The 23,060-nt window shown below is 41.9% G+C and overlaps 2 protein-coding genes across 2 annotated transcripts in view; one reads left to right on the forward strand and one right to left on the reverse strand.

Annotated features, from left to right (window-relative positions):
* The window catches only part of LOC139373755 (solute carrier family 17 member 8), a 31,037-nt gene extending 21,531 nt beyond the window's left edge, over positions 1–9,506 (reverse strand). Inside the window, exons 1-2 of the mRNA XM_071114713.1 lie at positions 9,406–9,506; positions 713–965 (exon numbers count right to left, since the gene is read on the reverse strand). Coding sequence (XP_070970814.1) covers positions 713–965; positions 9,406–9,506 — 354 coding nt within the window. The remainder of the gene's footprint in view (positions 1–712; positions 966–9,405) is intronic.
* Positions 9,507–16,199: 6,693 nt separating this feature from the next.
* Positions 16,200–23,060, forward strand: part of LOC139373763 (basic helix-loop-helix ARNT like 2) — a 35,780-nt gene continuing 28,919 nt past the window's right edge. The window contains exon 1 of the mRNA XM_071114735.1: positions 16,200–16,306. Coding sequence (XP_070970836.1) covers positions 16,243–16,306 — 64 coding nt within the window. The 5' untranslated portion in view covers positions 16,200–16,242. The remainder of the gene's footprint in view (positions 16,307–23,060) is intronic.

Consider the following 23,060-nt stretch of genomic DNA (forward strand, 5'->3'; position numbering starts at 1 on the left):
TTTTTACAAGACAGCCATGTATGAGTGGAATATTTGAGTTTGGTGAAATGCCAATTACATTTAAAGGCAGTGGTGTCATATGTTGCTGCATTCAAGCCTCAGGGTTATTTTCTTCTGAATATGGAAGTTTGAACTTTGTAAATAGGCCTTGGAACCACAGCTCCACCTATGAACCTATGCTGCTTCATTGCCCTTACAACTGCTATCCTACAAGGTTCCTATTATACACACCCCATAATGCACAAATAATGCACTATGGCTATTTATTTAATCATTTTTGGTACATTTACCCCTTTTACTCCCCAATTTGTAGTTACAGTCTTGTCCCATCAATGCAACTCTTCTACGGAGAGATTAAGGTCAAGAGCCAAAACACGACCCTGCCAAGCCACACTGCTTCTTGACACTCTGCTTGCTTAACCAGCTGCACCAATGTGTTGGAGGAAACACCATCCAACTGGCGACCGGGGTCAGCTTGCAGATGATTGGTCCACCACAAGGAGTCACTAGAGTGCGATGGGACAAGGAAATCCCGTCCGGCCAAACCCTCCCATAACGCTGGGCCAATTGTGCACCGCCTCTTGGGTCTCCCGGTCATGGCCGGCTGTGACACAGCCTGGGATCAAACCCGGGTCTGTAGTGACGCCACTAGGGAGGCCCCTATGGATAATTTATTTATTTTATGTCAGTGATTTCCATCTTTCTCTCTCACCTGGAGTACAGGTGTCCCATTGATGTAGACTGTGTTGTTGTTGACCATCTCCACAATGGCCACCCCCAGGTTGCAACGGATGCCAAAGGAGATGCAGAAGCCCAGTCCGCTGAGAATGGCGATGATGTAGCGCTTGGGCAGGCCGCAGCAACCGCAGTCAAACAGAGGGGCATTGTGGCGAGGAGCCACCGGTTGCCCGTCCTCCGTGAGCTCCATCTGGTCATCCTCGTCCACATTGGTCCCATCAATTTTCCTGTAACACAAAACATGGGAGTTGAGAAAACAATCAACGTTCCTACAAAGTTCCAGAGGATGACATTGGTAAGTGTTTAATGGATGACAGTGGCATACTACACTACACAGGCCTACTACAATCAAGTATGGTGTATACAAAAAGTATTTGTATACCTGATACCCTTGAATGACACTTTACATTAAATCTACTATGATATTTAAAACAGTCTTTAAAAGACAGGAAGAAGAGGAGAGTTACAAGGTGAACTCAGCATGCCATTCTGAAAAGGTCCCTGTGCATCTGATCTTTGGTTCCTCCTCACCCTCCTCCCCACTTCTGTACACCTGTTCCACTACCCAGCGTCTCTCTCTGCCCTCATCCCGCAGCGAGCAGGAATTGCTTTCATCTGGCCGCTTCAGATCTCCACCTGAGTACCTCTATCTGGGAAGAAATTAATATGGGGGTCTTGTTTTTTATCATGCATTTGGTCTCCCTAGCACATACAGCCATTGTTATTGAATGGTATGTCCTAAGTATATATATATATGTGTTTTCAATCCCCTTCATATGGACAGCTGTCGTGATACACAGGCAAATACGGTCAGTGTTTGAAGCGTCATCCCATCCATCACAAACAAACTGAATGTGAACAGTATCAGCCTCTTTGTGTTACATTGGTGTGGAGTTCATTTGCACAGCACGAACCCAATGGATGACAGTGTAATAGATATTCTCAACACACCTCCAGGCAGTTTACAGACAGAGTGTTTGATGGACAAGTGGGCAAAAAGGAGAGTCTAGCAAACTCGTATCCAATCTTTTAAGACACCGTGAAAAAATCCCTTGTTTGCTACAATTGTTATGTTAAGGGACAGGAAACTGCCCTATAGATAAGCTGTTGAGGCTTTATTTGCTACCTTTGACCCAACCCATTGAAATGTGTGAGTGAAGCATCTTATCAACTGTCTTCAGCCATAGTGTCCATTGACAGACTGAGTCAGCCATTTTGAATTTGCACCCTAATCAGGTTCCCGAAGTAGCGCATGAGAGTATAGAGCGCTAATTTTATCTGCTGCAGAACCGGTAAAGTGCACCTTAAAAGCACTTAAAAACATTAAAAGTGTTAAAGCTAGGCTTGTAAAGGAAGGGTATATTACCTGAAACTTTTGAAGTTTACCAGTAAACTACCAGAAGCTTTTTAACTTTCAAGGAATATATAGAATTTGATCAGATGACATCTAGTGGCTTTTTTTGGGTACTTCAATTTATAAGAGGTGTCTGTAATTATCTCTGGCAATCTGTGTGGCCTTCTGATTTTAAAATAAATAAAAAATAAACCTGTATTTAATGTTTAATATGAGGATTTCAACACATTCTATTGTTTTTTCACACACTTGTTTATTTTACTATGTCAAAATGTCTTTGTTGTAAATGTTTTGGGCCCAAACTGGTGGCAGTTGTGAAATAAGACAAGAGTTGGAAGAGTTGCAGAGTTAACTGAAAATAATGCCAATGTTGATAAGATGCTTTTTCATTAATTAGGCTATTTTCTCTTGAACCATATGTTCTATATACTAGAAACGCATAGACAATATGGACAGTTGGACACAGATACAAAAAATGAATACTATATATTAATATTTTCTTTTTCAATGATAAATGGCCATAATTGACATAGATTGCCATAGATTACCATAGATTGTTAATTATCATTCTTCCATTAACTTTGGTAAATTACCAGTAGCTTTGCAACCCTAGTCAAAGCATTAGCGGTAGCAAAACATAGAACAACCACAAATGCAATATACAATGCATTCTGAAAGTATTCAGACCCCTTGACTTTTTCCACATTTTGTTATGTTACAGCCTTATTCTAAAATGAATTAAATTGTTTTCTCCCCCTCATCAATCTACACACCATACCCCATAATGACAAAGCAATAACAGGTTTAGAAATTTTTGCAAATTGATAAAAAATACAAAAATTAAATATACATTTACATAAGTATTCAGACCCTTTACTCAGTACTGTGGTTCAATTCCGGGCACTGGCTGGGCCACTCAAGAACATTCAGTGATCTGTCCCAAAGCCAGTCCTGCGTTGTCTTGGCCGTGTGCTTAGGGTCGTTGTCCTGTGGGAAGGTGAATGTGGAGCAGGTTTTCATGAAGGATCTCTCTGTACATTTCTCCGTCCATCCTTCCCTCGATCTTGACTAGTCTCCCAGTCCCTGCCACTGAAAAACATCACCACAGCATGATGCTGCCACCACCATGCTTCCCCTTCCCGGTAGTGATTGTGCCAGGTTTTCTCCAGATGTGACGCTTGGCATTCAAGCCAAAGAGTTCAATCCTGGTTTCATCAGACAAGAAAATATTGCTTCTCATTGTCTGAGGGTGCCTTTTCGCAAACTCCAAACGGGCTGTCATGTGCCTTTTACTGGGGAGTGGCTTCCGTCTGGCCACTGTACCATAAAGGCCTGATTGGTGGGGGGCTGCAGAGATGGTTGTCCTTCTGGAAGGTTCTCCCATCTGCACAGAGGAACTCTGGAACTCTGTCAGAGTGACCATTGGGTTCTTGGTCACCTCCCTGACCAAGGCCCTTCTCCACCAATTGCTCAGTTTGGCCGTGCAGCGAGCTCTAGGATGAGTCTTGGTGGTTCCAAACTTCTTCCATTTAAGAATGATGGAGACCATTGTGTTCTTGGGGACCTTCAATGCTGTAGACATATTTTGGTACCTTTCCCCAGATCTGTGCCTCGACACAATCAAGTTGTAGAAACATCTTAAGGATAATCAATGGAAACTAATTTTCGAGTCTCATAGCAAAGGGGACATACATATGTAAATAAGGTATTTCTGTTTAAAAGAAATTATACATGTGCAAACATTTCTAAACCCCTGGCCTGAAAGTAGTAGCCACTTCAAAGTAGTCACCTTTTGCCTTGATGACAGCTTTGCACACTCTTGGCATTCTCTCAACCAGCTTCAACTGGAATGCTTTTCCAATATTCTTGAAGGAGTTCCCACATATGCTGATAACGTGTTGGCTGCTTTTCCTTTATTATGCGGTCCAACTCATCCCCTACCATCTCAATTGGGTTGAGGTCAGGTGCTTGTGGAAGCCATGTCATCTGATGCAGCACTCCATCGCTCTCCTTCTTGGTCAAATAGCCATTACACAGCCTGAAGGCATGTTGGGTCATTGTCCTGTTGAAAAACAAATGACGGTCCCACTAAGCATAAACCAGATGGGATGGCGTATTGCGGCAAAATGCAGTTGTAACCATGCTGGTTCAGTGTGCCTTGAATTCGAAATAAATCACAGACATTGTCACCAGCAAAGCAGCACCACCATCACACCTTCTCCTCCATGCTTCACGGTGGGAACCAGACATGCGGAGATCATCCGTTCACCTACTCTGCGCCTCACAAAGACACAGCGGCTGAAACAAAAAATCTCAAATTTGGACTCATCAGACCAAAGGACAGATTTCCACCAGTCTGATGTCCATTGTTAGTGTTTCTTGGCTGAAGCAAGTCTCTTCTTATTATTGCTGATCTTTATTAGTGGTTTCTTTGCAGCAATTCGATCATGAAAGCCTGATTCACACAGTCTCCTCTGAAAAGTTGATGTTGAGATGTATCTGTTACTTGAACTCTGTGAAGCATTTATTTTGGCTGCAATTGAAGGTGCAGTTAACTCTAATTAACTTATCCTTCCTGTGGAGTTCCTCATGAGAGCCAGTTTCATCATAGCCCTTGATGGTTTTTGCGACTGCACTTGAAGAAGCTTTCAAAGTTCTTGACATTTTCCTCTTTGACTGACCTTCATGTCTTAAAGTAATGATACGCTGTTGTTTCTCTTTGCTTATTTGAGCTGTTCTTGCCATAATATGGACTTGGCCTTTTATCAAATAGGGCTATCTTCTGTATACCACACCTACCTTGTCACAACACAACTGATTGTCTCAAACATACTTTTTTTGGTTACTTCCTGATTCCATATGTGTTATTTCATAGTTTTGATGTATTCACTATTATTCTACAATGTAGACAATAGTACAAATAAAGAAAAAACATTGAATGAGTAGGTGTGTTTAATCTTTTGACTGGTACTGTATATATATATAGTTTTTTATCTAGTCCCCTGCTGTCAAAGATGCTGGGCTCCATTCCTACTCCCATGCACTCTTTAGAGGTCTATAGTATGTACACTATCCAGTCCTCTATTCATTTACAAGTCTTTCATGTGCAAGAACACCTTTATGAGGAGTTGCTTGAAAGGCCCACATTCGTAAATGAACAAAAGCCTGTTTTCTCCCATTAGCTATTAGCAAGTAGAATCTAACTCATCCCTGCCTCCCACAGCCACCCTTGTCTTTCCCCAACTCACCCCTGTCATCCCCAGCCCCTATCCATCTTCCCCAACTCACCTCTTACAGAACATTACATTATTTATTTTGGAACACTTTACATGTGAACATGTGTAGTTTCATGTTATCACATGTTGCTTTGTATGTTGTCACATGTAAAGATCTTGTGAAATTCATACATTTTTTCCTTAAGGGACCCCTGCTTTCTCCATCCCCCAATCCTATTTCCCAGCTCACAGATTGTGCGCTCTTTTATCTAAAATAGACTGGACAAATGCTATGAGAATGGTTGATCATTATCAGGAGGAAATGATGCTTGGCTCGCCTCAACACTAATAAAATAGTATTAGTGCCTTTTTAATAAAGTAGTTTCTATCCTCTAAGTAGACCAAATTGATCTCTGATCTACCGAGTGGATAAAAAACATGGAGATAATTATGCCTCAACAGAGAATTGAAAACAATCTCTCTTTCTCAAGAGCTTGTTTTCAATATCATCATTTTGGTCAAAGCTGCAGTGGCAAGTGCCAACATCAAAAACGGCCAACTGTAACCTATTTTGTACTTTCTGACATTCAACTGACATATCATGTCAACTGATGGTATAATAAACAAAGTTGCTTTCCTTGTCAATCTCCTTGTCTTTTAAAGACAAAGAGTATGGATCCCTGTTTAAAATAGATCTGTAAAATCACAACAACATTTAATTGATAATTGTCTTGATAAATCCAAAGTGATGTATTGTTTTCCAGTCAGATGAAAGTTAAGTGTGACATCATCCTGTCTGCATGCGGTCCATGATGTCATTATCTCTATCCAGTGGTGGAAAAGGTTCCCAATTGTCATACTTGAGTAAAAGTAAAGATACCTTAATAGAAAATGACTCAAGTAAAAGTGAAAGTCACTCAGTAAAATATTACTTTGCAAAAGTCTAAAAGTATCTGGTTTTAAATATACTTAAGTATCAAAACTAAAAGTAAATGCAATAAATCCCTTAAAATTAAATATATTACGTAAACCAGATGGCACAATTTCTTTTCATTTACAGATGGCCAGAAGCACACTCCAACACTCAGACATCATTTACAAATGAAGCATTTGTGTTTAGTGAGTCTGCCAGTTTAGAGGCAGTAGGGATGACTACGTGTTCTCTTGATAAGTACATTCAACCTTTTTCCTGTCCTGAAAAGCTTTCGAAATGAAACAAGTACTTTTGGGTATCAGAGAAAATGTATGAGAGTAAAAAGTACATATTTGCTTCAGGAATGTAGTGAAGTAAAAGTAAAAGTAGTCAAAGTAGAAAAACCTTAGTTTTTCACACTGAAAATTGCCACAAAAGGTTATTCCAAGAACCCCATAGGAAGTGGGGTTCATCGAGGAACCTCCTTAGTTGGTGGGGGTTCTTTCAGGAACCTAACTGCCCAACTGAAACATTTGGATTTGAAAGGACCGCAGGTGCAGGCACTTAACTGAAATATTTAAAGATCTTCTCAACTTAAGGTATGTTTTGTCCCTTGTATGATCTAAATTGATTTGTTTTACGATGATACATCAATCTTTTCATATTTGTGCAAATCTTTCTAAAACAGTAAATGAACACAATTCAATGGATATCAATCAAATAGGTTTATAGGAATATAGGAATAGGAATAGGAATAGGAATATGAAGGCTATAAGAATATGTTGAAGGCTAGCTGTATTGGGTGAAGATAACTGAACTGCTTTTGTGTCTGTGTCTGCTGGTATACAGACGAGGAGGCATACAAAGGTATGTCAATTGGTAAGTGTGTTATGCAGATCACATTTACCATCTTCCTCTCTTACCTCTTCAATGAATATCCCATATCCCAGTTTTTTAAATTCACGTTCACCACAAAAATTAAGGTATGAATACTGTTGTGCGCATGTTTTGTTAATCATCTGTATAATTACAATTTTTGGGATTCACAGACTTCGCCCTCCCTAAACCTCTGATGAATATAACAGGAAACCTGTTCGATCACCATGCACTGCAAAATCATTCTGGCTGTGGATACGGAGAACATCAACACATTAACATCCACACGCCAGAGGATATAACCATTGGACTTGGGGCTCTGCTGGGAGTTTACTTCATATTTTGATTTCTTAATTCTGCATTGCCGTTAATATAAAGACTGACAACTAAAATATTGTGTTATTGTTATGCATATTCATATGTTTTATAATAATAATAGGGGAGGGGGGGTAGTTTAAAAAAATGAACCCCAAAAAATGTTATTCAAAAGGTTATTCGAGTAACCATCAAAAGGGGTTCTTTGAAGAACCCTTTTAAAGGGTTTTTCAAATATGTTATAGTGGTTCCCCCACAGTTTCAATTTGAAGAACCCCTCAAGGATACTCCAGGAACCTTTTCTTTTTAGATTGTAGTACTTTTACTTACTTTACACCACTGTGTCTATGAAGTTCTATGACTGTTGAGTTGTCACTCAGGTCATACAGAACAGAGGCTGTGTGTTTTATTGTTCAATGTCATTATCTCACAACCTTTTTTGTACCAAGGACAGCTGATATTTAAAGAAGCTATTACGAATGGGCTTAAACAGTGTCAGTTAACAGACTGATCAGCAACTGCAACATTCTAGAGAGACCCTATTAAGAGAACCATGTCATTCCGTGTGATTTTTGTATTTCAGACAATAAATTTCGTCTCATGGGAAAAAGTATTTTGCTTTGGTATGATTATTTTTTTTTTTACCATTTAGCGCAGTTTGGTAGGAAATACCTGGTCATTTCTGTACTGTGTCAAATGAAGTGTTAAGTTAATTATTGAATGGAATCATTTTCATGATGCTCACTTTATAGTCAGGCTATAATTGATTCATAAGGCAAAATTGAAAGAGTGATTAACTGGATCCATAATATATAACTCAATAAATAATGCAGTCTGTCCCAGAGCAATCTGGAATACCCTCTTGAAAAAACAAACAGGTTTCATCTGAAAATGAGATTTAGCCTAATGATTCATTCGGCTCATGCTTACTTCCTCTTTTCCTCTCTTGGTCTCTCTGGATTCACATTTCTTTAGTTTAATCTGCTAGTATTGATTTTAGCAGTTTGGTGGAATAGAATTTTCCCACAGCATGGATCCTTGTAGACTTTAATAAAGCACTTCATTCAGCATTTTCCCAGTGTTTGTAAAGTGTTTCAAATTAAACTGATGTAAATGTATGACATGAAATAGAAAGTTAGCTGACCACAGATTGATACAATTGGAATGAAAACACATTTTCAGTGTTCTGATATTACAATCCTTATATACTGTACATGATAACTGCTTGTTGGATAAATATGTCCAGTTCACCTTCTTTATACAATTTCATATTGTAGATTCTGAAATAATCAATCAACTGTTCACACTGTTTGGCTTGCTCTTGATCTATTTCATACTGCACAGTGAACATTCTGGCTCTCAACATGCAAAATTCCCTTTCACAGGAAATTGCCCACTTACTTGGTTTATCTATTTTAAGACAACAATCTACCTCATACGTGGAAGTTCCATATTCATCATCCTCCCCTTGTGAAATTTGTATCAGATATGAAATATGTATCATAATGTCTTAAAATAAAACCTTTGATTACATCACTGGGATTGCCTGGCAAGAAAAATAATCAAATATTTAGTTATCTCTGGGATCTCTGGGTACATGAGCTCATGATGAGCTTCATGTTCTGCCTCTAAGGTTCTTCAACCCTCCTGTCCCCACCACTGGCTTTGTTCATAGATTTAAGAATTTTGACCAAATGATCTACGTTTGGGATTATAGGACCACAATTGTTTAACAGTGTATATACAGATTTTTATATAAAGATCCTAAAATACAGTAAGATAACTAAGATACAATACCTACAAGTACTTCAAAATATTATCTTACAACTCACTTATGTGAAATTATCGGATCTATTGCTATAAGGAGATATCAAACCCGCACTGTGCCGTGCTTTCACCCCATTGAGTCACACACATCTCTCAGTCAGAGAGTCGGGATTCACACCTATACAATCACAGTTCCCCCATAATCTTCCAGACACTCCCAGACTCACCTCTGCAGGTTCCCCAGACCGTCTCCTACTGTATTCTTCACCTCCTCCTTCCCTGGTTTCAGAACCCGCTCCTTCAGCCCCGAAAACCCCCCAAAAGGCATCCTCTTCTGTTTCTCCCTGTCCTGTTCACTCTCTTTATTTCACAGTAGTATGTCTCTCCCCCTATTTCTTGCACACTTTGCTCTGAAAAAGACAAAAAAGATCTGCTAGATGTGGTTGCTCATCTTTCCTGAGTTTTTATGCACCATGGGGCTGGCTCCGCCTTTGTGTGGTGCCACGGGTCCCTCAGACGTTCCTCAGATGTGAGATGGGCTTGTGCTGTCTGCCTCTCTCTGGCGTGACCAGGGGATCAGACTGGGATACAAGGGGATGATGGGCACAGTGAGAAATGACTAGGTGGAGGTGGAGGGTGTTCTTGTTGAGGCTAAGGGTGTGCAGATGTACACCTCAAGGTCCAAGGCACCAGATAGAACTCCTAGCATGGAATGGGTCACGTCACCTTCAGGAGGTTCAGTGGGAAGAGAGATACATGGAGGGAGGGAGAGAGAGTGAAAGAGTACAATCCACCACCTCAGTATCTTCGCATGGTGAGCTTTGTGTGGGTGCAGTAGGAGTGAACAGCCCCCTTTGCTTTCCTCGCCTTCTGATAGCTCCACCAGACGTTGCGTGGAGGGGCTGGGGTACCTGTCTGCCTCCCCTCCTAAAGTCCACCCCCAGTTCCCTCATTAGCTCCCAGCCCTCTAGCCCCACATCCTCAGCCAACCATGTTCATCTGATACCAACCTAGTGGATGAATGATTAAATATTGACAAGCTGCATTCAAAGAGAGACAAGAGTACCGTGGATGCTGTGGTGTAACATAAGACTCAACTATAATCATGTTCCCGGTACACCACTCCCCATTCTTTGGCAGCTTTTCCATAGGACTATCATTTGGATTATCTGTCAGCAGCAACAGAGCTAGCTACCGGTGAGCTATTCAGACAGAGATACTGTAGCTAGCTATCGCCAGTGTCATACTGCTCTGCAGGTATACACTTACCTGCATGTGCATCTATTCAGTCACACCAAATGACACCTTTATGGGGGTTTCCCTATACTTCACGCTTATTTAACTGGTACAGGCAAGCCCCACTAGCCCACCTTTTTCCAGTGTGACTCTCTGTATTTGCCGGGTCATTAAATATGCATGCGGATATTGAGATTTAAAAATGTATCGGTGGTGCACCGAGCTCTAGACTCTGTTTTACTAATGGGTTGCACCAGAGTGATGGCTTGGGGCAGTGCTGCGCGCGCGCGCGCGTGTGTCTCTGTGTGTGTTGTGAAAATGCCCTGCACCCACTTTTTCTGCAAGGACCCACTATCCAGACCCTCCAATTCGGTGGAAATAACATTTAGTCTAAGAGGAAATGAGGGAATTCTGGATTTTGTTTCCTTGAGGTGGAGATGATGCTCTAGGAGTGTAATTCAGTAAGGAGTTATCTGGGACGACATGATGATATGTTGGTTGTGGTTTCATATGATGGGTCATTGATAGGGCCATAAAACTAGGGCCTGGTGTGTTGTCTCACATCAGATAGAGCAACGACTCTTCATGTTTGCATTAATGTTCATTTGAGATGCATCACATTAAAATGATGCCACCTGTCGGAGACAATGGGGTCCGGAGTGTACATTCAACTCCGTTGGGGTTCTTCTCTTTACACTTTCAGGAAAAGACGTGCCTACCATCTAGTGGTTAGAAGGAGGTACAGGCCTAGACCATATCTATAATGAACTGATTGCTAAGTCTATAACCCCTTTATAGAAGGTGCATAATTTAAAGTGGTTCTCTAAGCAATATTGCTTCACCTCTTCTTTGTTAATAATTCCAGAGATAAAAGAGTGTGTCTATCTATTTAATTTGGATAGTATGTCTGCCTATTTCCATGTTAAAGCCTCAGCCCTCCATACAAGATACCTTAAGTTTAAATCCATCAAAACTTGCGCTGGATGAATGTGGAGGACATTGGAGCTGTCGATGGTGGGTCATGGACAGCCATAGCTAGACCAATGCCTCACTGTTGAACAGGAGCGTTTCTAGTAATATTCTAATGGGGGGACCAAGAACCAGTCATGGGTGGCCATGGAAATTCTGAAAATTGTATCAGAAATAGCATACAAAGGTGGCCAATAATCTTGCAGGTGGGGCTGGTGCCACCACGGCCCCCCTTCTGGTACCGCCCCTGCTGTTGAGTACATAGCTGTATACAGTAGAATAGATCACAAGCTGTAGGCAGTTGTCACTAGTTACCACAGCTACAAAGTCAAGATGGGCTATATTATAATACATTTATGAAAACAAAAATCAGCTTTTTGGACTTAATTTAAGGTTAGGCATAAGGTTAGCAGTGTGGTTAAGGTTAGGGTTAGGTTTAAAATCAGATTTTAAGAAAATACATTTAAGAAATAGGCGGGGTTTATGACTTTGTGGCTGTGGTAGTGACGACTGCTGTAGGCTACGTTGACTCTCAGAGCTCCGTGAAATCTGCGGCATTAAGCGACATTAATGGGTCTAAATGAGCAAAAAGCTTCAAAATAAAAGTTCTCAGCTTACTTGAACACAAGATAACAAATCGTAGTGTTTGAATGTTAAATGACGAGACAGAAGCATTGATGCGAGTAACCAGTCTTGTTCAGTACATCACAATACATCCGGGTATCTCAAGCACACCGGGAAAACACATGAGTTGCAGTAATCAACATTTACCAACAGATGGCATCACTGTGCCATTTTACACCCATAACATCTTCCCTTTAATAAAATAGGACAGGAGGTGTCACTAACAAAACAAACCTAGTAATAATTTCCAACATGAACAGTTTAGTATTTTTTTTCCTTTTTTTTTTCCTCAGGTAACAACAACACACTCTGAATCGTGACAGGTTTTGACACATTGTAGTATCGCAGTACAGGTGTCTGGGTGACCAGTTGTTTTATTTCCCTCACTGCTGCGTCATGTTTTGGGAGCCAATGCCAGATAGTGTCCTTGTCCATGAGCCTCCTTAGTGGCTCACACACTTCAGAGAGCCGCGGTAGGAATTTGGCCAGGTAGGTGACGAATCCGACGAAGCGCTGCACTCCCTTCACGTCAGATGGGTGGGGCATTTCCAAGACAGCCTTCACTTTTTCACCTCTGGCACTTTAAACTGAAGCTTTTTTATGCTTAGCCTTAGCTTGACCTGTCTGCATCTGACCATCAGGGCCAGCAGCTTGGCATCATGGTCACATTCTGCCTCCTCATCACTGTCCCCACAGCCCACTACGAGGATGTAATCTACTATGGGTTCCACGCCACTGAGTCCCATCAACAGCTCATGCTGTTTCTGCTGATACACCTCTGGAGCCACGAAGACACCAAACGGAAGCTTCAACCACCTCTTCCTGCCACAGGGTGTTCAAAAGGTGGTCATGTAGCTGCTGGGCTCGTCGAGCTTGCACTGCAGGAAGGCATCTCTGGCATCCACGAGCATGAAGACTCTGGCCTTTGGGAGCTTGTAAAGAACATCCTCCAACGTGGGCATAATGTAATGTGAATGTCGCAGAGCCCGGTTGAGGTGTTTAGGATCAATGCATATCCGTAGCTTGTCTGGTTTCATGACGATAACCATATTACTTATCCAGTCTGTAGGCTCGGTGACGGATATGATGTGGCCATCTGCTTTGTATTTGTCAAGCTGAGCCTTCGTAGCTGCTTTCATGGCCACTGGTACATTGCAGGGTGCACACTGGACAGGCTGGATTGCTGCGTCCAACTCAAAGTGGGCTTCCCCAGGAACTGACTCGACCGGTGCGTTGAAGACATCATGGTACTTGCTTAGGAGTGTCTCTTTGCTCAGGGGCCCAGCCTGGACTTTGTCTATAATGTTAAGATCAGCTGGGATGGTGAAGTTAATAAGCCCAAGGCGCTCGCATGTAGAACCTGACAGTAATGGCTGTTGACTAGCCTCAACTATTTCAAACTCAAGGGTGTGTTTCTGGCCATGTAAAATACACTACATACACTAAATACACTATACAAACAGGCCTAAAGAGGTCATGAACTGGCCTGAATACAGTTTAAGCTTGGTGCTACTCTGTGTGAGTTTGTCTCTGGGCGCGAGCCTCCTTTTGTCTTTAAGGCTCATAACGTTGCATGTGGCCCCTGAATCTTGCTGGCATTGCTGTGGTTTATTATTAAGTAGCAGAGTGACAAACCACTTTTGTCCTTTTGCCCTCACTGCCGCTATGCACTCGCTAGCATATACATCCTCTGTGCTGTCGTTCCCTTCATCTGTGTTTGTTTCCATGGAGTGCACTTTACCCTCCTTTATCTTGCTTTTCATGCAGACCCTTGCGAAGTGATTAGCTGTACCACAGGATTTGCATATTTTTCCATAGGCTGGGCAGTGTTCTTTTCCTCGTCCATGAGAAATGCCACAATATCGGCATGTATTGGTGTTGTCTACTGCAGAGTTGGCTGTAGTATTAGCATTAGCTGTGGCGAAGGGGAATTTCTTTACTGGCTGCCTGAATGTAGCATTGACATTGTCCATATGTTGCCTTTCTAGCTCCATGGACCTTATCCGTATATCAGTAAGCTCTGCTGCACGGCATGTCTCCACTGCCAAGGCCAGCGTCAGGTCACGTTCTCTCAGCAAACGTCTGCGGGTGCCTTCATGAGTTATGCCAAGCACAATCGTATCTCTGATCAGTTCATCTCTTAAAGCCCCATAGTCACATGTAGCTGCCTTTTCCCTTAACCTAGTGACAAAGCTGTCAATAGACTCCCCGTCCTCCTGTTTGCAACAACCGAAAACATAACGCTCGTAGATTACGTTCTTTGCTGGCTTAAAGGAATGTTCAAGAGCATCAAGAATAGCTGTAGCGTTACCTTGCTGAGCTGCTGTTAGGTTCAGGTTGTGTTTGTATACGTGTCGGCATTCAGTTCCCATTATAGTCCTCAAAGTGGCAGCCACTACCTCATCGTCCTTTTCCAGACGTCCCGTTGCTAGCGCATAGTCCTCCCATTCACCTCGAAACGTATCCCAGTTCATGCTCCAATCCCCGCTGAGCTTCATAATGGCGATTCCTCAGTAAAAGGCAGATGACAGCCCACTTGGATTGGTGGCAGCTAAAAAGCCTGTGACAACGACCACCGAATGCCGCCCGAACAAGGAGAGGCACCAACTTCAGCGGAAGTCGTGACACCGTGAAGCATGTTGGTGGCAGCATCCTGCTGTGTGGATGTTTTTCAGCGGCAGGTACTGGGAGACTAGTTAGGATTGATGGAAAGATGAACGGAGCAAAGTACAGAGAGATCCTTGATGAACACCTGCTCCAGAGCGCTCAGGACCTCAGACTGGGGCGAAGGTTCACCTTCCAACAGGACAACAACCCTAAGCACACAGCCAAGACAATGCAGGAGTGGCTTCAGGACAAGTCTCAATGTCCTTGAGTGGCCTAGCCAGAGTCCGGACTTGAATAAAATTTAGAAGAATTCAAGGGGTCTAAATACTTTCCGATAGCACTGTATATAGAACTAACAGTACAGTAGAAAATAGCTGTAGACCTTTAGTTTAAATGGTACAGAAGCAAACATGTGTAGACTAATCAATCAATCACATTTATTTAAAAAAAAACTATTTACAGTGCTTTACTGACACTCGGCCAAAAAAACAAACGAGCAAGCAATGCATATGCAGAAGCACAGTGGCTAAGAAAAGCTCCTCAGAAGGCAAGAACCTATGAAGGGCAATCTTTGTTTATTTATTTAAATAATATGTCATTTTTTTCCCTTCAATAAATGTATGCTTAAGTCACTTTAAACTATGATTTTGTGATTTTTAATCAGAAACATTTCCTGTAAATTAAGTAAAAACAATTCAGGGAAACTTTAATTCTGAAATTTAGCTCATGATCACGTCACCTTAATTTCGTAATATTCACTATAGACCTCGCCTATGGTTCGTTCAGCCACCCCTTTGGAAAAAAATGAATGCGGAAAGAATAGGGTTTTGGAATAAACGCAGAAAATAAGGTCCGAGGTTAACACAGGTTTAGGGTAGTATATACGTTTTGTTCTATGCCATTATACCGTCAGTTAACATGACCTTTATGTGTTTTGTTTTATTACATACATTCTTCAAATTTCACAAAAAGCGAAAGAACAAAACGTATCGCCTAAACCTGTGTTTACCACAATCATTAGTTTCGGTGATTATTCCCCCCAAAAGTACATTAATTTGCCTTATAGGCTTGGTCCAACGAACCATGGCAGAGTTATCGCTTATAAAAAGGCGCCATTACTATTTCTTTCTATGTCCTCTCTCACCCCGACTTAGAAAGAAAATCCGTGAAGAGCCGTGCTTTTTTAATGGGTGATTTGAGTGCAGTGATGCCTACCATACTAAACCATCTTTGGCCAGACGGTGGATGGACGCTGTGTCTCCACTTCCGCAAGTTCACGGATTTGTAGGTTACGTTGTGTCCCTATTACACCGTGTACTTTCCTTTCACGTTTTTGTCTCCCCGATCGCTCCACCCTTGGAAGAATAAATCAGTCAATTATACAACACACTGCCCCCCTCTACACTATCCAATACTACCGCCTTATCCACATGCATTGGAGTCTTGGGCCCCGGCGTACCGGCTCCAGCCATGTCGGCAAGGAATGCAGCGGCTGGCGGCGGTGACAGAACGACAGGTAAATTACATTACAGGACACCCACTATATCTGGTAGCTTCTACTGGTTTCATTTTTTCAGCCTGTGTCGACTCGCAAGTGATTGCCCGTTCTAAAGTGGCCGCAGAGGGGTATGGGGAACTATGCAAACGTCTCAATGATTGGCCAAAGCTCCTCTGCGCCCTATCCAAAACTAGGTCAGTAGATCAGTCGAGCAATCTTACACTACGATATTCCTGTTGACAATGTAGCCAAATTAGGTAGCTGGGTAGCTACTATGTATCGCCGTCGAGGTTTATGAATACTGTCGGCAACTGTAGCAAGAACACACGTCTAATGATACATGTTTCCTTGAATAGCTTAGCATAGTGCGCTATAGCCCGACCCACGGTAGGCTATGTTATGCTATGTTATTCCATAGTAGTCTATAGGCCTCTATTGTCAACGTTAGGTCCGAAATCTGCTACAATTCAGACAAAGCGATAAAAAATGATGTAGGCTTATGATTTGGGGTAATTTTTTCTAAAGATACGCTGCAGCAATGAGAAAGATGTGCATGTGGTTGATAAGCTAAAAGTTATACTTTTTATTTGATGGGCCTACATATAAGGCCTATGTTATTAATCTTTGCAACGAAAGGCTATACCAAAAACAATAGCCTGATATTTAGGCCATGGCCGTAGCCTAAATGGTATGGCTACTATTTGTCTTTGATTGCTACAAATGTAGAAAATACAACAGTTTTGGGTTGCATTTTGTGTTTGTTTTTTGCACTAAATTGTGTGATTATATCACTGCCATTATTGGTAAGTGTTAATTCAAGATGGCCTACTTCGTTTGTTACCGTTAACAAACAGTTCAATAACGAGTGTAACATTTATTTAGCAGAAAAACAACTTTTTCAATCATTATTGTATGCCTGATGACTGTGGTAAAGAGAGAGCCTAGTGGTTGTGCAAGCATAGTGCACTAGTGGCCTACATTGCCCTATAGGCTATTTGTTGATAATACTTTAAAAAATAAACATGTATTTAGCGAAATATATTATTATATTAGGCCTAAACATAAATATGAGGCAAAGTTTTCCACATGTTTAAGCCCATTTTATTTTATTTATTTATTTTACTTTTATTTAACCAGGCAAGTCAGTTAAGAACAAATTCTTATTTTCAATGACGGCCTAGGATCTAATAGCTATGAACATACACACACAGACTGAACAGCTTCTATCTCAAGGCCATCAGACTGTTAAATAGCCATCACTAGCACAGAGGTTGCTGCCTACATACAGACTTGAAATCATTGGCCACTTTAATAAATGGAACATTAGTCACTTTTTTAATAATGCCACTTTTTAATAATGTTTACATATCTTGCATTACTCATCATATGTATATACTGTATTCTATACTATTCTACTGTATGTTAGTCTATGCCGCTCTGACATTGCTCATCCATATATTTATTATTATTAATTCCATTCCTTGACTTAGATTTGTGTGTATTAGGTATTTGTTGTGAAATGTAGGTATTACTTGTTAGATATTGCTGCACTGTCTGAACTATAAGCACAAGCATTTCGCTACACCCGCAATAACATCTGCTAAACACGTGTATGTGACCAATACGATTTGATTTGAAATCACCAAAACAAAACACCGTTTTTAAGGACTAGAGAAAATAATGATAGCATGGCCTGTATTTGGAATGTATTGACACTGTATGGTTTTTCGTCATCTGTATATTAGAAAGAATTCACTGTGTTCGATCATTTCATAAAGATGTTCCTTGTCTGTGTGTTATGGGCAGGCTGAGTGCTGAGGTGTGACAGTTATACAATAGGCCTATCTAGGTCAAACAGCAACTCTTCTAGGCCTGACTATGTTGTGCTCTCTCTCCCCTCAAGCTAGTCTCAGTAGGTCTCGTGCATTTATTTACAGAACTAAAATATTGTTTAGGCTACAATTCTCAACATTCATATGCTCTTAAACTGTAGTTTTGTTGACAAAGTTGTGTGGTGAATATGTTAGATGAAGAGAAATCTGCCGCCTGTCAGAGTAGCCTACATCATATCAAGACACATGGAGCCATTTTGCATCCATACAATGGCTCAGAACTGTAATGGATGCTTGCACACACTGCATATGCTTTATCAAACAGCTATAGACACACACAGTCCTTGAGACCTATGGCAAGTGTCAAGCACAAGTTAGTTTGAAATGTTGTCATCTAAAAACTGTCACTCTGGCTTTTTCCAGCCCTAATGCCAGGTTCGCTAATTTACCTATCTAACATCAGCTCACTTCCGCTGAGGTGGGAGGGGTGACAATATTTGAGGTGTGTCCTTAAAAACAAGGGCAAAAGTGACAATTTCATGCCGATCTAATGTGGAGTTATATAAAAATGTCTCAACGGTAATGCAGTTGATAATGGCATGGATTTTAAGAGCAGAAGCACACAATAGTAGGGGCCGCAATGCAGGTGATTCCTATGGGTACAGGGGAGAGAGAGTAATGCAGTACCCTGGTGGAGTGAAGAGTGTAGAGAAGCAGTGAAGAGTAGGAACAGTGCTTTCAGAATGTTGAAACGGTCCCATAATTACCAGCACCTGATTCAGAATAAACAAGCACAAGCAGTAGTAAGGAGGATCGTTAGGACAGCTAAGAGGGCGTATTGGTGCCGGTTCTGTGGAAACATAGGCAGGACCACTCCCGTGGGAGAGGTATAGGGGATGAGTGGGATCAAAAGATATTGGGATCTCCCTGTGCTGAAAAGTGAGGAGTTTATTGCAGTGAGAGATATGGAGAAGTCAGATGTTAGCCCAGGCATTTGTGAAGGTGCACAGCTCAAACAATCTGACCGAAGTGGGGCAGCGTGGGAGAGAGAGGGTAAGAGGAGAACATTCAGGGGTGCTGGATCAGAGCGAGATGGTGGGGGTACAATGAATGGCCCTTTTACGTTGGCTGAGATGAAGAGAGCATTCGCTAAAGTTGGGGTAACATCTCCTGGGAAGGATGATATGTGTTACATCATGATAGCTCATCTCAGTGACAAAACAATGCAGAAAGTATTGGGCCTTTACAATAAGGTGTGGCAGGAAGGGAAGCTGCCTGGAAGTTGGAAGCAGGCGGTAATGGTGCCAATACTGAAACCTGGGAAAGACCCTACTACTCTTTCAAGCCATAGGCTGATAGTGTTGACATTTCACATACAGTGGGGCAAAAAAGTATTTAGTCAGGTGAGAGAGTTGGGGTTGTATGGGAGGGGAAATTCTTGAATATATTCACAGATGGATCTAAGAACCATAAAACAGGGAGTATAGGAGGAGCTTTTAGTGTTCCTGAGTTTATGTTGGCAATGACGAAAAGAGCAACGGATCATTGTTTACACAATGGAGCTGTTGGCAATACTCTTGGTTGTGGAGTGGGTGGAGGAGGTGAGGCCACACAGGGTAGTCATCTTCCCTGACTCCTGTGCAGTACTGATGAGCTTAAATGCATGTGTCTCAGAGCAGACAGGATGCATTGTATGAGGTTTTGCAGTGTTTGTATAGGGTGAACAGATGGGGTATTTGTGATGTTCCTCTGGGTACCAGCTCACGTGGGAGTAGAGGGGAATGAGGAAGTGGATATTATTGCCAAGAAGGCTCTTAAACATCCTAATATTGAGATGGAATTGTCAATCAGTAAAGCAGAAGCCAAGGGATTAATAAGAACAGTGGTTAAAAATAAGTGGCAAGAGTTGTGGAAGACACCAGAATAAGATCCAGGAAAGGTGGGGGCAGGGAGGTCCTCAGGTTGAGAGAGAAGGGAGGAAAGTGTAGTCCCAAGGCTGAGACTGGAACACACAAGGCTCAATAGTACATTGAAAGTGGTGGGGAAACATCAGACTGGGAGGTGCGATTGTCAGGGGGAGATGGAGACTGTGGAACATGTTCTATTCCAGTGCCAGAAATATGTTCGAGAAAGGGATTGATTGTGATTAGATTTGGGGAGTATGGGGTTGAAGAGCCAAGCATAAGTGAACTACTGGGGAATTTTTCAGGGGCTGTAGTATTTAGTTATGTATTTTGTTTGCTTAGGGCACATATGTCAGAGTCAAGGCCCGCGGGCCACATCCGGCCCGCAAGAAGGTTTTTTACGGCCCCTGGGAGGATCTTGATTTATTATTAGAACCGGCCCGCAGCAAGCCGGCAGCCCGCAGATCTTTTACACGCACCAATACTACATTTCCCACAATGCAAAGGTGACGCACCGAGCAGTAGGCTGCTTCATTTCAATATTTATTGGCACAGCAGTCGTCAGCATCACAGTAAAATTAACTTTCAGATACCCATCAAAAATGGCAAAACGGAAGGTGGATACTGAGAACCGGGGGTTTCAAACAAGGTGGGAGTCGGAGTATATGTTCACGAAGGTAGCTGGAAAACCTGTGTGTCTTCTGTGTGGAGAAAGTGTGGCGGTACTGAAAGAGTATAATCTGAGACGACATTATGAAACGAAACACGCGGACACACACGCGGACGCAACTGTCAAGGCCAGTTTTATTTTGGCAGAAGAGATCGCTAAATCAGCCCGGCCATTTACGGAGGGGGATTTCATCAAAAACTGCATGATTAAAGTTTGTGACGAAGTTTGCCCAGAAAAAAGGCAACTCTTTTTAAATGTGAGTCTGAGCAGAAACACCATTGCCGAGAGAGTAGACCAGTTGTCCATCAATCTAAAAGAGCAGCTTGTGAAAAAGGGAAAAGATTTTATTGCATATTCCTTGGCTGTGGATGAGAGCACCGACATTTCTGACATTGCCCAGTTGTCAATTTTCATCCGCGGAGTGGACTCCAACCTAAGCGTGACAGAGGAGTTTTTGGCTTTACGTCCTATGCATGGCACAACTACGGGGCATGATTTGTATGAAGAGGTGTCAAGATGTGTAAATGAGATGGAGCTGCCTTGGGAAAAACTTGTGGGTTTGACAACCGACGGAGCACCTGCGATGTGTGGACACAGGAGCGGACTGGTGGCGAAGATACGGGAAAAGATGCAAGAGGAAAACGCGACAGGTGAGCTGACAGCTTATCATTGTATCATACACCAGGAAGCGTTGTGCGGTAAAGCCTTGAAAATGGAGCATGTAATGAGCATCATCACGCGCACAGTTAACTTTATCAGAGCCAAAGGTTTGAATCACCGCCAGTTCAAGGCATTTCTGACGGAGTTAGAAACGGAGCATGGTGATTTGCCTTATCACACAGAGGTGCGATGGCTAAGCCAGGGAAAGGTGCTTCAAAGATGTTTCGAGCTTCGTGAGGAGATTTGTCTGTTCTTGGACAGCAAAGGGAAAGACACAACACAACTCCGAGACGAAATGTTTCTGTGTGAAATGGCTTTTCTGTGTGACATTACGAGTCATCTGAATGCAATAAACTTGCAGCTGCAGGGTCGGGATCGTGTCATCTCTGATATGTACAGTACAGTGAAGGCATTTAAAACCAAACTGACTCTGTGGGAGACGCAGATGCGGAAAGAAAATTTGAGCCACTTTCCCAGCTGCCAGACCATGAAAGAGAAGCTCTCTACCAGTGCGTTCCCGAGCACACAGTTGGCTGATAAAATAGGTATGCTTGCCGCTGACTTTCGACGCCGATTTGCTGACTTTGAAGCACAAAAAAGCAGGTTGGAACTGCTCGGTAACCCATTTGCTGTTGACGTGGAAAGCTCACCACCAAACCTCCAAATGGAGTTGATTGACCTCCAATGCAATGATGCACTGAGGGCAAAATATGCGGCAGTGGGTGCTGCGGAGTTCGCCCGTTTCCTCCCCGGCACAATGCCCCAGCTGCGCATCCAGGCTGCTCAAACGTTGTCTATGTTTGGCAGCACATACCTGTGTGAACAACTGTTTTCTTTGATGAACCTGAACAAAACATCACACAGAAGTCGACTTACTGCTGAACACCTCCACTCAATTCTGAGGATTTCTTCAGCTCAGAGCCTTACCCCGAACATTGATGAACTTGTGGAAAAGATGGGACACCACCAAGTATCACCCTCAACCTCAAACAAGTGAACATTACTGTGCAATCACATATTTAGAGTTTTTACTCAGTTCAAGTTTAAAAGTTAAAATTTAATATTTGTTTTCACTGCATGTTACTTCTCCTTAAACAAAGTGTTGTTTTTGATTAATAGATTTTTGCACTTTATTTTTTTGTATTTCAATCCAATTATATTTTAAAAATATTTCAGTTGAGTGGATGATAGAAAATTGCTATTATTGTTTTTTCTTTGAAGTAAATTTAGCCCACTTTTGCTAAAATAGAAAATATAGTCTACTGATGGTGCCTTGAATACCGGTTTCTTTCATTTAATGTTCATGTTATGGGGATATTTATATAAAGGAAATTTGTCTTTTGTGTCTGTTGAAAATTAAAGATTACTGACAGAGCCATAAGAAAATATTGCTTTATTTATCTGATCATATTGTAATATATTTGTTAGGTTTTCAGTAGGTTCAATTAGGTTCACTAGACTATATGCGTCATTTAAAAAATTTTCAATGAACATTCGAACAGTCCGGCCCTCGTCTTGTAGCTGATTTTTTTATTTGGCCCTCCGTCCATTTGACTTTGACACCCCTGGCTTAGGGAGATGAGAACATTGGGTAGGATTTAAACATTCACTGTCTCTGGTCCTCACTCCAGTCCAGTTGGTGGCGGTAATACACCTTAAAGTTGGTTGCTAACCGGCAAATAAAATCCACAGAAGAAGAAGAGAGGAAGCACAGCTGATCCAGCAATAATTCTCAGTGCCCATGGAAGGAGGGATGTGCCTTTTGTGCTGGTGAATCTCGTATTTATAAACATTTTTTTTAAATTACTGGTTTCTCCCCCATTTAGTTTAATTAGATTAAAAACTAAGCATACCTTACCCTCCCCTTAATCAAGATTGGTTT

This window comes from Oncorhynchus clarkii, chromosome 2 (assembly GCF_045791955.1).
Source record: "Oncorhynchus clarkii lewisi isolate Uvic-CL-2024 chromosome 2, UVic_Ocla_1.0, whole genome shotgun sequence".
In the NCBI taxonomy this organism is placed as follows: Eukaryota; Metazoa; Chordata; class Actinopteri; order Salmoniformes; family Salmonidae; genus Oncorhynchus; species Oncorhynchus clarkii.